General features: G+C 26.2%; 1 protein-coding gene across 1 annotated transcript; it reads right to left on the reverse strand.

Moving 5' to 3' along the window:
- Positions 1-586: 586 nt before the first annotated feature.
- LOC114123941 (growth arrest-specific protein 2-like) lies at positions 587-16,165 on the reverse strand. Its single transcript, XM_027987082.2, has 8 exons — positions 15,998-16,165; positions 11,541-11,764; positions 4,666-4,790; positions 4,004-4,145; positions 3,419-3,599; positions 3,186-3,348; positions 1,843-1,959; positions 587-981 (listed from the first exon to the last, which is right to left on the reverse strand). Exons 2-8 carry the CDS (start codon positions 11,701-11,703, stop codon positions 706-708), a joined length of 1,167 nt encoding a protein of 388 aa, XP_027842883.1. The 5' UTR covers positions 11,704-11,764; positions 15,998-16,165; the 3' UTR covers positions 587-705.
- Between the last annotated feature and the right edge of the window lie 1,356 nt (positions 16,166-17,521).

Genomic DNA, 17,521 nt, shown 5'->3' on the forward strand with positions numbered 1-17,521 from the left:
TAATTAATGTAATTCATAGTACAAAACATGACTATAACTCTTACAAAAAAATTCAATAGTGTGATTATATTTTGTTTAAGATTAAACCATCTTGTATCCTTATTTAAAGTTGAAAATTGTATACTGAATAATGAATGAATCTTACATATTAAATTATGACCTCGGAGATCTAATAATAATATTTTTTTGTAAAATCTATTTTTAACACGATATATTTGTTAATACAACATTAATAAAGGACATTTCTATTGTAGCTTCCTATCAGATAATAATTTGTTATTTTGTGTTTATTGTTAGTTACCCACTTTAGCTATGTTACAGTTGTTAATATTATGTTGTTTTTACATAGTTTGTCGAGTTAATATTTTTGAAATACTCAGGACTATTATATTATTATTTTCTTTGTTCTGTTCGTGTAATACAATTATTAAACAATATGTAACTGTTGTTATTTTAATAGTTATTATTATTATTATTATTTTTTTTTTTTTTGTATAATCTTGCCATTTAGTTTCTGTAGTAGAAAAAAATTAATTATAATATATTATGTTATGCATTTGTGTGTAGATAATATTTAACTAATATATAATATATTGTATTCTGTTTTATTTATATAATATATGTATGTATTGTGTTATATTAAATATAAAATAATAATAATAAAATATTTATTTAATTGATTTACAACATAACTATAGGAAAACATTAGCGTGCTAAAAGTGCGGATTCAGGCAGCGTTTTGAATGCGTTGGGCGAGTTAAACTTTGACCCAAGATATCTGGGAATAGACGACTTGCGTTGTGACGGTGACTGGACCCGACTGTTTGGTGGTGCCGGTGACGGCGTCCGGTGACTGGAAGGCGTTGAAACCCGGACGACCGGACGGCCAGGTGTTTGACAAGGGTCGTGACGGACCAAGAAGTTTTCCAATGTGTCCCATCCACCTCCGACACGGACCATCATGTGAGTACCTTTTAACAACTGTGCGGAGAAAAAAAAATATATCAAACACTACTTAACTATAGAGGTGCTCAATTCAGTCAGTTACAGAATGATGTACGTAGGTACAGTATCCCAGTAACGTATACATAAGTAAATTGTATAAGCGGAGCAGGAGCGTGCTCACGGGGGGATGAGGGTGTCATGAGAGATGGGGGACCCCCCATGAACTTTTTTCTTATGCATTTATTCATTTTGTGTCTATGACAATCAACAAAACAAAATACAGTTTACCCCCTCCCCCTCCCCCCTTGGAAAAAGTTGAGCACGACCCTGAAGCGGAGGGATGGTGTCTAGATCTATAGTGAAATCCTAATTTAAAAAAAAGAAAAGGTACACGGTGGATATTTCGACCCCGTACGTTTTTTGTTACACGAGGAATTTTTTGTAACCGTATCCACCATGACTTTGTTTTTATTTGATTAGACTGGTTAACTACATTTAAGTACTGATTCAACTAAAATTATTATCATGTATAGTTTATATTTTATAGAAATAATACAAAAAAAAACCGAATCCCTAATCCCTTATGCTAGTTGTACATTAATACTTTTTAGTAAACGCTGATGTATAGATACTTATCACTATTTCAGCCTAGTATTGTGCCTATTAATTGGGTAGTGGAACAAAAATAAACCACCGAGCAGTCAAGAGTATTATTTTATTGGAGGTCGATAGGTAAAATATAAAAATATTTCATCCTTTCCACCCTTGAAACATGAGAAAATTACGGCTCTGGGTTCAACCACAGACTATTATACTCGTATGTACCTCTTATATTATGAAAATTATGTTTCTTAACACAAAAAATGAATCAATTCAATGCAACAAAATAATAATTACCCTGATAAACACGTTTCGACCATGTATGTTGTATCGTCCTTCTCCTATTTTTTTCAATTTCAATTTTTTCCCTTGACAACGACACTGCGCGAGAGCTTGTCGACTAGCTTGTTTTACCTATAAAATTGTTCATTAATAGGTAGGTATGTAATTTATCATTAAAATAACTTATTTTGTGATTTATAAATTATAATTTCGATTAGTCAGGTGGTGGGTAACATAGGGGCGTCATTTACTAGATAAAAGATCGTATACATTTGCGTATAATATTATGGATCATTAATTATATTTTACATTTGTATTTTGATGTAATGAAGACACCATACCCATTTGTGTTGTCTCCATTTTACACACATACAACTATACAGTATAACAAATTATCATTTGACGAAATCAATTTTATGATGTTAGCTTTAATATTAGAGTCAATTTACCTATTATCTAAGACAGCGGTTCTCAACCTTTTTATACTCGCGTACCAAATACACAGTTTGAACATTTGTACGTACCATCTGGCTTATTTTTATTTTTTGCTTAGTAATGTAGTAATGTATTCGTTTATGTTACATGTAAAGAGTTTTATAAAGGGAGATTTTCTTCGCGTATACCACCTTTGAGCTTTCCACGTACCACAGATTGAAAAGCGCTGATCTAAGGCATCTCGTAGACTTTAATTGGTATTTTAGTTTTTTAAGTAAATTTTGGTTATGGAAAATATTCAAATTTTAAAATGCTCGTAATTCACTTAAAAATTAAAATATCTATAAAAGCCTATGAGATGCCCTAGATAATATTATTACTATTAATTTTAATAACAGGTGAATTGACTCTAATATTAAAGCTTACAACATAAAATTGATTCCACGAAAATGTGTATGTATGATGTATATAGCGTCCTCTTCATATACAAATGTTGACATGTTGATGGTCAAATATCAGATGAACTTTCAAGTAAGGGATATAGATGGGCGTATATAGTTTATAATTACATTAAACGATATATAAAATAATAAAGTATATATTATATATAACAATAAAATTGTTTTTAATATTTTTATAGTGCCTATTTTTAAGTAGGTACCACATATAATCAGTATTTGTATTCATATACTTTTTTATAAGTCATATTTTAAATATTTTCCAAACGAGTACTTGAATACATTTAAAAAGTATCTTTTACAAGACTATGGAGATCGACTTTAAATAGGTATATTTTGGTTAGGCGTTAGTTATAGGTATCGCCGGTATTGGTAAATTACCTATTTTTTACGTTCTATACGAGATTCTGAAATGACGTCCCTGTAGTGGTTGAAAGTAATATATAATAGTATTATTTTTATTACTTTGTAATCGAGTTCACTAATGTTATTGCCACATTCCATCGTATAATCGTCGTCAGTAGTGTCCGACTCCGATTTCAAAGTAATCATAGACGTGGCTCCGAGGCTCTCGGTTCTCCTCAATTTGCTCACCGATCTGATAGCCATTGGTATTGCGCTGGTTGAACTATAATAGGTTCATATAATATAAATGATTTTTAATATTACCGATGTTTTGATTTGTGTACAAAACCAACCGATGTCTAATATTAGGAGTAGATATTTTTGTATCGGGGCCGTCGTTCTGGTCTCTGGCTTCTTCGGCGTCGATTTCTTTTTCCATTTGCACCAAACCTGGCGGTTCCAGACCAAATCGAGAAGCCAAGCGGGAAACTTCCATCAGACACAATACAACATTTCGAGGTTTATTTTGCAAAACTGTGCAAGACACAAAATATTAAAGTAATATTTGTTTTTTCAAAATGAAAATGTGTGCGTAGTGCGTGTATATTATACTTATTGTACATAAGTAAAAGTAAAACAATGGTGTATTTACTATTTAGGTCGGTGCCGAGATAGATACATTCAAGTAGGGGAATTGGGACAGTACTTATATCATGGTTTTAAAAAAACTGAGAAATTTTTTTTCTTAATCCCAAAAAGACTCGAACAGTTCATATTGAAGTTTAAACTCATATTTATTATTATTTATTAATTTCTGTCATCACAATTTAATAATTTAATTTTGGCGCTTAAAGGGGCCTGGGGCCAAAATCTCAAATAAGCTCTGGGACCACTAAATTTCACGTTATGCCACTAGGAAAGTATGTGACTATAGGTACCTAGATCGTCACTTTCAAACAGGAGGTGTTGGTGTACACCAAGCCGGCGACAAAATTGAATAAATTTTTCTGTATTGTCTCTTGAAAAAAAACTGTGCCTTGCTGCTGACTCAAAACAACGTGAAGATATTGTTGGTAAATCCTAAAAATTAAATTTTCGTTATTTTTGTTTTAATAATTAATCACTTTTCAAACAACATATTTATATTTATAAGGAATTGAGTTCAATTTTAAACTTTTACACTCATACTTGATTAATTATATAACTATAATCATTTCAAAACAGTGTGGTCCAATCGTTTTTACCCTCAAGCATGCTGATTAATAAACTATATTTTTAATCAATAGTTATGTATATGACTGCAGTAGAATCACATAGAATTAATTAGTATTATTGTACGCGCTTTAAAGTAGATTAATTTCAAATTGTGTCGTAGTTGTGTAAAATGCTATAACGGACTCGAATTGGACCACGCTAGTCTTAAGATACGATTTCCTTGCAGCATTGGACAGAGCAATAAAACGGAGTCATGACACCGCGTCTAGACGTCTAGTATGTTTCAATTCGTAATTAACGTTTGATGACTCGTCAAAAAGCGGCATGGAAATCTTATCTTAAAAAAATTATTTTATATTTTAAATAAATCTAAAATTCAACGTACGCCTTTATAATGTCCTGTCAGTATGGATTCGTGTGCTAAGCACTCGATTGTCTTTGCTAAGCGACATAGTATAACACCATTGTCCAACATATCCAAAAGATTGATTGCATTCAACCAATCGATGTCTAGAAATAAAAATATATTCCGTAAAATCAAACAATCTTATAAAATTATTATTTTTTTTTTAATATTATTTATTAAATAATCTGTTTGGTAGTATATATTACATGCTATTATAAGTCTTAAAATGTAATAAGAATAATGATATTTACATTTTAATATTTAATATTAAGTTATTCAGTATTTTGATACAATTAATGATACAATTTTTTTTAAATTTTAAAGTTTCGTCCGTGCTGAAATCTGAAATAGGGTCTTGAGGTAATCGTGGTTTAAAACGTCGGTTTTCATTTTAGTGAAACAGTTTTAATAAAATAATTAAACTATGAAGACAAATCGTTACGTTTTCTATTATTAAATAGATTGTAACTATGTATTTTAACACCTGTAGAGTTTAGATTCTATAAAAACAGTTATATTTCAGATGATATATCAGTGATAAACAATAACATTTTTGTCACCGTTACGTCTTAAAAGTTATACATTTATCCTTTCCTATCCTACATAATTGAGAATGACTAACGAATATTAGCGTATCCAAATGCCAGGTGACTAAGAATATTATTCATAATAATGCTATATTTCGAACATATAACTATTAACTAGGTACTATTGATAGAATTATACCGTTAATCGATAATTTTAACTGTAAAATACTAAAATATCATCTTACCTGACTAATCTATATTTAAACATTAGTTTATTCTACCAAATGTTTAAAATTAATTTTTTATATTTTTTAAATAAATATATATTTTCAATCAAAAAAAACTATTTAAATCAATGATTATATAACTAAGACTAATCAGAATAATGCGAACATCATTTATTTTATCTGTTAATAATTATCATCGTGCAAAGCTATTTTTAATCACATTATTTTATTTACCTATATATTCTTATAATAAAAATTAATATACCTGTATAATGTATATATTGATAAAATTGCTATGTTAAAAATTATTTTATCTTAATTGCGTATTACTTAATAAACTACACTAATGCTGTTTTAAACTTTAAAATGCTTATAAATTATAATAAGTTAGTGATATATAATTTATAAACTAATCCAAAAACTGATATAATATGTTGTATATCAAATAAATAATAACAATATATTTTTAAATAATGATTCATTTTTGTAGGAAAAAAATCTACCTAGTATAGTCTTTTAATACTTTTTTTTTTTATTTATTAAAGCTGATTCACCGAGCATGCTTACTCTCAATTTTTACTTCATTAATGTATTAAAAATTTTTTCTTTTTTTTTATTGGAATTTTGAAGTATATTAAAATAATAAATAGAGCCCAATATAAAAATTTTAATAATATTTTAAATAATTAAAATATAAAATGGGCAATACCTAATACTACATGTGAGGGTACCATCGCTGGATGATTTCCCTCATGTGCTTCATGACGTGTTATTTTTTGATTACGTATGTGTTATATCAGTCATCTTTTTTACTTATTGTATTATCTAATACAGATTGTAAATTTTTCAAATAAAAAAAAAACATTTTATACAATAATATCGTAGAAACAGTTTCTACATAGAACATAAATTTATACGTATCATTAAATGTAAAGGCTTCGAAAACTAGGTCATTAGCCAAAATGTACATCATCTTAATTATGTGTTTAACCAATTTTTGATATTACAAATTTACAATGGGTATTGGCCATTGGGTATACATTTTTTTAAATAGTAATTTACATATAAAAATATAATATATTATATTATTTTTATGTTTTAGTATCACTACCAATGGTTTAGAAATGTCCAGAGTGATAATACTATAGTTGAAAGTTGAATTAGGATATTTCTTGTGGTGAATTTCTGTCTACATTACGTTATATCGTGAGAACTTCGTACACATCATTCATTGATTACAGTAGGCTGTTCTTCGTATTTTAATATATAGACGCAAGGTCGGGATGCCCAACTCTTGGTCAAGTGCAATTATATCTATAAATTACAAGACATTATATGTTATATTAACTCTAAATTTTAATTATTCATATATAAAACATAATAGATACCCATTATTGATTAATGAATATAAAAAAACTAGAATCTAGAAAAAAATTTTAATTAGTTATATGAACTTAACACTTCATTTATATTCTTATATTTTGTTTCTTTTTTTCTTGTTTAAGCTAGACACTAGATGAATGGACACAATATACCTGTCAATAAATTGAATATTGAATATTCAACTATTGATAACCATTATGAAATTTTGTTAATTTTGTTGGGGGTACTAGGTAATCGGTTCTAACCAATATAAATTTGTTAAATGTACTTTATCCATTCAAATGCATGAGTACTTCAGTGTTCAGTACCTACTTAAAACTATGTAGTACCCCATTCGTGTACACTTATGTGTTGAGCTAATACCTACATATTCTCCGCACTACAGGCTACAGTAATTCTTAAGATAAAAACTAAAGGTTGTGAAAAATTATGTTATAATGGTTGTAATAAATATAATGCAAAGCATATTGGTAAACCCAAAATAATTTTGAATTGTCCAAAGAGATCCACAACGAAATGGATGGGAGAATTATACACCGATCTTAAAAAAGAAAACCCTGAATCAAAATTCAATCATAACCATTATCTAAGTGATAAAGGGAAAAATGTAGAAAAAACCTTACGTATTATTATAATATAACAGTATGCCGATACCTATAATCAACAAAATATTAATTAGCAAAATTATATGGAACTCGCATGAACTTTTATTTCCATGGGTACTCTTCGGGATATGTTTATTTTTTAAAGTTTTTATTTACCATTAAATTTTTTTTCTGGGTATATATTTTTGCGCCTACTAGAAACTAAGCATGTCGATATGCTTGTCAACATTAAAATAAGACCCTTTAACAAATAAAAACAGGTTTTAATTGAAATATATGCATATGTCATATATTAAGTGTACTCTCGATAAATCGAAATTTACGGGGAAAAAATGTTATCAAAAAATATTCTTTTTTTTAAAGTTTAAATTAATTAAGTAGTTTTTATTAAAGAAATAAAAAAATATTACATATCTACATATTACTTTTAAAAAATTAGTCCAAAGGTTATTGTTTATTTTTATTTAAAGCATTGTTCTCTATTCTATTTTATAAATAATCGAGTGGTTTAAATAGATCTTCCATATCTTTATTGGTTTTAATATACCTATATATACGTAATTTTTCTAAAGCAAGTGTCATTTTTTACTTGTGATGGTACAGGGTTAGGTTAGGCAATTCTATACAATTTGAAAATTAAATTTTGTATTTTAGTTATCACCTTAATTATAATACTTTTCCACTAATTTACTACCCGATACCTATTTAAGGGGGTTGATAGGGTATATATTATATCGAAAAAAATTACTTCACGGGAATAATTCTCAGGCCTTGTAGAATTGTTAGATTTTGGTAACTATATTTTTATTTGAAAGAAGACTTCCTCAGGCCGTATCGAACTCCGATTTTTATTTTATTCGAAATAATAGTAAAATATAATTTATACAAAATTGCTTAAAATTTTATTATTATTGAAGACAAATTATAAATTTTAAGATTAAAATATTAAAAAACGAAGATTGATGCGGCCTATAGAATATTATCCTCTATTAGTTAAAAAAAAAATTATCGAATTTAGTTGATTCTACAGAACAGGATCCCTATTTCCGTAGAGTGAATTTTTGTGTACAAAATCGCATTGAACCCGGGCGCCTTAACATCAATTGTTATTGTTATTTGAAGGGGAATTTTATTTAATCGAGATATCGAGAATTTCGAGTTACCGAGAGTCCGCTGTATTAAAAATTTATACACAGAGGGCGTTTTTCACATGTATTTTCTATTTGACCTTGAATGGGTAGGTTTGATGACGTCACTCCAGGGATGCTGCGACTGGGTTAATCAGAATAATATTGATTCCACCCTCTTGGCTAAATGTTATGTTTTTTACTGGTTCTATACTCTTTCTATAGATTAGATGAAACTGCGTATATTATTCGTAAGTGGAATCATTGAATTCAGTTTCACATTATTAAAAAAAATCTATATAATTCTATGAAATAAAAAAATATATAAAAACATCTATCATTTTGTTCCACTAATAATAGATAGGCGAGAAGGATAGAATAGTAAATCATGAAGGCCTCTTTTGTCATGGTTGTGTTCATTTTTCTTTTTTTTGTTATTATTTGTTATTATTTTTTTTTTATACGTGACATTTCAAAGTCCACCAATATACCATCTTATATGCTATATCCGCTATATCTATAGTATAACCTCTCCTTGCCACTACAGTACATGCAACCTATACTATAAATTAGACTCAGTACTACGTTTGATTATAATATTTTATGTATTTATTATGTATCAATAAAATATACTCTTGACAAAAATCATGTGACCTTTTTAACTAGAATAGTAAGATAGATTTTTTTAGAATAAGGAAACAGAAGGCGACTACAAATTATTTAGGCCAGCAAAACCCAAAGTCATGAACTCTTGATTAGTTTTTCGTACACCAAATATACGTGTTGACATTATAGAAAAGAAATCACAAAAATAATTACGTAAAAACGTGTAAAATGTATAGTGTAATTAAGAATTAATGTATATTTTAATAGATAAGCAGAAAAAATAATTAGAAATTACATTTTAAATTTAAATATTAACAGTTAGTTTAGTTAATTTAGTTTATTAGTTACAATTTATAATTATATAATAAATCCAACTGTATATATGATAGAATATATTTATAAAAATTAAAATAAGCTTATATACTTAACAAGTATAATAATATGATACCTATAATGTTTAGATCGATACGGTACTAACGTACTGTATTATTATGTACCTACTTATTTATATAATAATATATTAATAAATATTTTCTCAATCATAACGATTGTTTTATGAAAAATCGAGAAAAAATCATTATTCGTACGTAGGTAACTATTTATTTACTCTTAATGCGTACACGCATTTATTTTAATTACTTAAATTGCATGTTATATTTTATCTAAAGTCCAAAGTTCAAATAGGTATTCATTTTGTAACAATATTTTTCAACATAAAAGTTTCAAAATTGTATGCATGTATTCTAATAAATGTTGATGATAATACACTAATATTTTCCTGTAAACTATTTATAACATACCTACTACGTATATAAAGTATAAATGATAAATAATAAATACATATATTTTTTAAATTTATTCCATGTTAAGCAACGATTCTAGTAAAAGCTAAATGCAACAACGGCAATAAGCCGTTTATATCTATGCACTATATTGTATTGTATATAAAATATATTATGCCAACAGAAAATAATTTTATAGTTATAACGATACTTAATACAGCAAAATAGCGTGACATATGGCTTCAGAAACAGCGTAAAAATGATATTCATTGCTTCGTACCTGTACCGGCTGTACCTTATACTATATATCCTGCAGATAATAACATGAATGCCTACAATATTTCAGGTTTTCCATTTACTGACGAATCCTTTTTGCGTGACTCCCACCGAATCGAATTAACAGTAAAGCAAAATATTATAATTTAATTCGACATGATATATTCTTTAGAAATGCGTACGGAGTATATACGTCATTTATACATAGATAATTTAAGTTAAATAACACACGATGTGTATAAGTAATAAGAATGCCACATTGGTTGTAACTCAGTGTTGATGGATTGTAATTTTATACATTTATAAACTAAAACTATACGTACCTGTTATTATTATAGTTTATGATATAAGTCAATCAATTTACATATTTAAATAGGTATCTACTACAAAATGTACAGTAAATCACTAGTATGTATATATAGGCCAACGCTACTAACCAATGTTGTACCTAATGTACCATAGGTACTAATGTCTAATAGTTATATAATAAGGTATAAGTAATTAAATCATTTTCCTTGCTCCATAAAATTAAAACAAATATACACGAACCTACATTCAGTCTTAACTGCATAATGTCTGTACAAATAATAGTAAATAGGTAGGTATATAGAAGGTGTCTTGTAGTACTATATCCACTTAGCTTATTCCCGTCACTAATTTATTTTTTTTGTAATTAAATTCTTGAAGTATAGTATTGTAAAACTGTGTTTTTAAATATCTATAACTTAATAATTAATATAAATTAATTTTAGTTTTCACGTATCTATGTACTTATTAATAACTTAAAAATCAAGATTACAAATTTATAGGGATAGCTAGGTCTTAGGTAATTTATTAATCATTTGATTTATTAATTTAATAATACAAGTATATTAAATAAACTTGAATTGCATTTATCTACCTATGATTTTTTTGTTATCATATATTTAAAAATGCAGCGTCTATTTTAACATTCAAGAAAACGTAGATACCTATATTTTTATGTATGATAGCTGTCCTATTTTAATATTATTGTATTATTTCAAATTTTCACAGTAAAATTTAGTAATTATACACAATAGTAAGCAAAATTAACCTACATATTCTATATATAACTGACATCTGGTAGATAGTATAAGTATTTTGTAGGTATACTGAATAGTATAGGTATTATAGTGTGTTAATAAACTATAATTAATAAGAACCTACCTATTCACTATTCATCATTCATAGTATAACACTTAACACTAAATTTAATTTTGATATTGATTAAAACAATATTTTAAAAATATTAATATTAATAACAATATTTAGGCCAATTAGGTCAAACAATTTTACTCACCTAAAGATTTATTGATCCAGTCCGCTAAATCTTCTTGTAATGGTAAAAGCTGACGATTTTGACTGTCTACTATTTTGCCTTGATACTGTTCCAAATATTCTTGATCCGTATCAGTAGAAGGGATCCTATGATCTATGAGGATACCCTTCTGTTTCGCGTCCATTTTCTTAAGTGATGAACGCGAAGGGATCTTGGATCATAAATGTTGTTGTTGTATGGATGTACTATATGCGATAAATCAAAATATAAGATAATATAAACTATAAAAGACTAACTATTATACAAAAAAAAACCGTAATAATAATTTTTTTGTTTCCATAAATAAATAATTAGCAAGTAAGTTATAAAACTTAAAAACTACCTATACTATAATTTAATTAGTATTTAACATTTAATAAACGATTCTGAGTAGAGACACTGTTTCAATCTATATTAATTCTAAATTCTAAAGAATATTTTATGATTCATTTATAATAAGTAAAATAGTAACTATGTTACTATAATAACTATAAATAACTTAAAATTAATTAACATTTTAAAATTTGCTTTGTGCACAGAAAATACTATTTTAAGTCAAAGTGGAATTTTTCGAATTTCTACAAAAAAAAATATATATATTTAAAGATAAATCGTTATTATATGTATTTTAAATTTTAAATTTATATTTCTACTACTTACAAATCAGATTTTTACGGTTCTATTATATATAATTTTTTTTTTTGGTTTAAAACAGCTAACAGGCGACTCTTTCAAAATTAATGAATAATATTTACGAGGTCTTTGATTTTTTTCTTGAAATTTAAATAAAATATAATTAGAGGAACTATTTTTTAAATCTATTTTTTATTCAGTATATAAACATTAAACAGCAATATAAAATTACCATTTCCAAATACAAAAAACCTTTTACCTCAGTCATACGACTGTTCCATACGAGTTATACGGTAGCAGTTGGTTTGTTCGTGACAATATCAAATTACCTTAAATGGTTAAACTACAATAATTCTTCACCAATCTTATATTTCCTTTTTGTTAAACTTCTTAATTTTTAATTCATATATGATGCGGGTGTTGTTAAGTGAACGTTTGACCCAATTGTCATGGACAGTTAACATTTTAGTGAAAATAAAAAAGCGAAAAGCGTTATAAATTTGATGGTCTACTAAACTAAACAGAATTTTAAAATCGTAAAAATTAAGTATTAATTAAAAAAATAATTAACTTTATTTTAGTATGTAAGTAGTAAGTAATAGTAGGTACATAAAATGTAATGCACTGTATGCTATACCACAGTTTTGGTAAGTTTTTTGTGCCATTTTTGTTAATTGATTCAAAATTATTATTTATTTTTTATTTATATATATATTAAAAGTACTTATATTATATTATACTATAATATAATAATAATAATAATTAATAAATAATATAATATAACTTACTATAATATGTATTATGTATATTATTATTATAATTACTGTAGTTTAATTACATAAAGGTATCAATAATAAATTAGATAGGTAATTCAAAAATTTTGTGTCTAATATTTAACTATAAACTATAATTATATCTGTAACGAAATTTGCGAAGTTCCCTGAGTTGGAAAATTAATCTATATTCTGGAATAAAACTATAAGAGACAAATAGTAATTTTTAAATATTCTATAGTTTAAGTTGCGCTGTGTGCTTGTGTTGTGAATGTATCATACAATTAAGATTTCTGTTATATTCCCATAACTTCTATAGGTACTATATCAATTCTTTTAGTTTAAAATTTAAGTTTAATAAATGTGTAATGTATTATCACATCACATAGCACGCTATTTAGAATTTAGTTCTTTTTAATTTTAAGACATTTTTTTAACGCCAAACTTAGGTATTTTTATTCCACGCTAAAAATCAGAAATAGTTCAAATTCCTTTTTAAATAACTGCACAACAAATTTAGAATTCCTAAATTAGGCTATTTTAACTACAAAATCGAATTGTTCAAACAAAAACTAAAATATACATTTATTTTTTATGTGTAGACTTTCAGTTAACTTTATAATTCGTATTTTTTTTAATATCAAAATAATTTATACTACAATAGGTACATACCTATGTGATATATACCATAAATATTTTTAATCTAGGGATAACCTAGCCCTTTCAGACATCAGTTTTGAGTTCCTGACCTATTCGTACTACTATACTAGTAAATGGCTTTAAAACACTGTTTCATAATAGTATCGGTACTTTTTCTCCATAGATTATCTAGATATATTTAATTTATAAAATGTCTAAAAAAAGAAAATTTACGTTTTAAACTGACACAAATAAAAAGTTTAATAAGTATTTAAAAAATTAATACGATTATGCTTTTGATCTCAGCTTGGCCAGCTCTATACTTATAATTACAATACCTAATAAAATGAATCTAAAACTCATCCAATACATCACAATTCACAATGTATAATTTTCAAATAAATAGAAATTAAATTAAAATATTTTTTAAAATTTTACTATACGTTTTATAAACCATTTAATGTATAAACCTTATGATCTAAAGTATCAACTAATACACATGTAATTTGTAATTAAAATATATTTTTTAAACAAGTATTTAATAATGTAACATGGATATGGTTTTCCTAATCAACAAATTAAGTTGGCCGTTGTGCAATAAATTTTCTATGATAGATTTGTATATATACCAATATACCATTGCAAATAACACTTAGAAAGTGTCTACTAATCAATTTGTTTCGGCTGAATCTATTTTCTATCAATAAAATGTGAAAAAACACGGTAGAATTGTGTTTATACTGGAAAGAAAAACGTATCGGTTACTTGTAGATAGGTTCATTTCCCACTGTACGGTCTATCTAGCACAGGATTGTGTCAGTATGACACCCAAAATATCCTATAAAACACTTGGTTTTCCATTTATTGTAATGTATAAATTGACCTATATTTTTTAAATAAAATATTGAAAATCATTTACGATTAAAATAAAATTCATGTACCCAAATGTATAGGTATTTTACGACTTTTTTTCATATAAATATATAATATTACTTTTTACTTGATTGTTTAACCAGTTCAATCAAAAGAATTAATCTACTAAATCAGTAATCATTCAATAATTTTAAGCTCAATAAAAATTATTGCTAGGACTACACATATAAAAAAACATTCACTATACTTATATAGATACCCAGTACCTATTATGCACTTAATTTAAAAATCTAACTTTAATTCTGTAAAATTCACATGGTTATTATTCAACGTAATAATAATTTAAAGTACTTAACCAGCAGAATCATATTTATTATATTATTCATAAAGTTAAGTAATTTTAAAACAATATTTTTCTTTAAGTATATGAAAATTATATAATAACTATACATAATAAATACTAAGAAAATTACGACAATAATCTGAACGTAATTTTTTTTCATTCATTTTTACACGTGTGGTTATAAGAAAAAAAGCATCCATCACGTTTTTAATATAAGTACCCCGAGGTTGTCACATCACATAATTGGAAGCATATTTTTCATACGTTTTATACTCAACATAATAGTTTATAGTCTCATTTTAGGCATGACGAAACAATTGCTGTTCGGACATCATTACATTGTCAAACTTCATATAATATTTATATATATATATAAGTGTGTGTGTGTGAATGGGGAGCTGAATCCATGCGTACACCTTCATTGTAACCCAATAGATCAAAATATTACAAACGCAAGAACAGTTATGATGTGTTTGAGTATTTCTATATAATATATAATCTATTATATAAAGGTATTATATTCTATGTAAACGAAATTCATATTATCATGCAGGAAAATATATATTTTTATTTATATTTAAAAAATGTTTACTAAAACTCAGTAATACAATAATTTATTATACTATAGTACTATACCTACCTTTCTACAATATTTTCAATCATAATGAAATTAATTTTACACTTTAATTAGAAATTAATTGTTATGTTCTAAGTTTTAATTAATATTTCCAAATAACAGTTTTTTTAAAGACAACATAATTAATGATATAATATACTAAAAATCGTTTTTACGTACACAAATTCCACATCAAAATGAACATCAATTAGGTAGTTAAAATTTGTTTAAACTGAGTTTAGTAGGCAATAGGCATTATAGTAATATAAAAAATATTTATTTACTCGTGGTAATTACCTATAGGCTATAACCTATGTATAACTAGATGCATAAGTATATTAAGATAAGCAATCACAACATTATTTCGTTAAAGTAATTTCTTATTTTGTACATTTTTTTTTTAGCAAACTTTTAGGTAAACCGAATAACTATGAAATCATATTTTCATAAATCGTATATGAATTTAAACTTTAAAGTATGATATTTTTGAAAATTTCAACTATTAATAAATTATACGTAATATTATGTTACAATGTTAGTACAATATATCAGTTTTACTTACTTGATTGAAATTGAACTTTCCATATTAGAAACTTTAGTACTGATCTTAAACGTCGATTGAAAAATTGTACCAGACATAGTTTTATTGCAGCGATGATCAGAAGAACAACGAAAATCACACGAGCGCGCGACGGTGGAAACTGTATGTTTTGGCGGCTCGGAATAGGAAAACTCCGGAGAAATTAAGCAAAACGCTCAGTGTTGCCTTATGTTATAACTTACAATATTTTGTTGCGTGCATATAGGCCATTATAATTTATATTACAATACATAAATAAGCAACGTAAATACAGAAAGGCTTCGTATGAGAAGCCCCGAAATGCAATCCAATGCAATTAAATTCATTTCCTTTTAGTTTTATTATCGTTCATTATTTAGTTTGCTCTTGTTTCTTTTATTACATACATACATATTTAAACACATTATTTTTTATGTTTATACATAATTAATTTATTATTATTGAAAGACAAGTCTTTTTCTATTAATTAATCATTATTCATTATTAATTAAATAAACAAAAATGATAATTAACATCTATTTCAATTGAAAAAAAAATAGAAAACATTTAGACTATAGGTGAGACTGTGAGAGGGATAAATTGTTTATAAAAATATATTATAATAATGCATGTGACGAATGAAAGCGAAAAATTCTGAATTTTAGTGATGGTGGATTGCTTGACTAATGGTTAACGGACAATAATTTAAAATTTAATATTTATTAAAATACTTAGTTAAAAATATGTTAGCCATACATCGTCCATGCCTTTATAAAGTTATCGATGTATAGGTTGGTAGAATATTTGACGAGGTACAGCTTCTGAAATCTCGAAATTATCATGACACTTATTTAAGAAAATACGCAAATGTAATTAAATTTCAAAAAAAAAATAATCGGGCGAGTCGCCGTGCCACGTACCTACCAATGTTCCTACTCTGTATGTTTTGATATACCTTCGTCATTTTACCAGATCATTGAAGTCTGCAATGGATGTGTTTGATTTTAATTTAATGATAAATTCATTGCATACATGAAAAACCAATGCTAAGCCGATTTTCATTCTCTATTTCTATTAATATCTCATAAGTTATAATTTATCTATACGACATAATTAGTAATTTTTAGGTATTTAATTTAAACAAAAACATTGAATCATAGAAAAAAACATACAACAATTATTATAAATTAGGTTTGTAGACTAATAACATAACTAGCTAAAAATTAGTGTAAATATTATGAAAAAAAATGATTATATAATAGTGTATAGTGACAAAAAATAACAATACTTACAATAAATGTTTTTTGAAAAATAACAAAAGAATAAAACATTAAAACATCAAACAATCAATAAAATACGTAACATCAATACCTTATTTTAGACTGAACAGTGAACAAGGGAATGAATGTACCTATTGATTTTACAATGTGTATTTGTTTAGTATATTAATTCTAGATACGCGATAAGTAATTGATAAAATTATTTTATTTTGAACTTTGAAGGTGGTTTTTTAGTAAATTAAATAGA

Source organism: Aphis gossypii, chromosome 1, assembly GCF_020184175.1.
Source record: "Aphis gossypii isolate Hap1 chromosome 1, ASM2018417v2, whole genome shotgun sequence".
Taxonomy (NCBI): domain Eukaryota; kingdom Metazoa; phylum Arthropoda; class Insecta; order Hemiptera; family Aphididae; genus Aphis; species Aphis gossypii.

Coding starts and splice junctions, on each gene's coding strand:
- LOC114123941 (XM_027987082.2), bottom strand. CDS start 11,703: ATGGACGCGAAACAGAAGGGTATCCTCATAGATCATAGGATCCCTTCT. Junction 3,600..4,003: donor GTTTGAAAGTGACGATCTAG/GTACCTATAGTC, acceptor TGTCTTGCACAG/TTTTGCAAAATAAACCTCGA. Junction 982..1,842: donor GTCGAAACGTGTTTATCAGG/GTAATTATTATT, acceptor TTCTCCGCACAG/TTGTTAAAAGGTACTCACAT.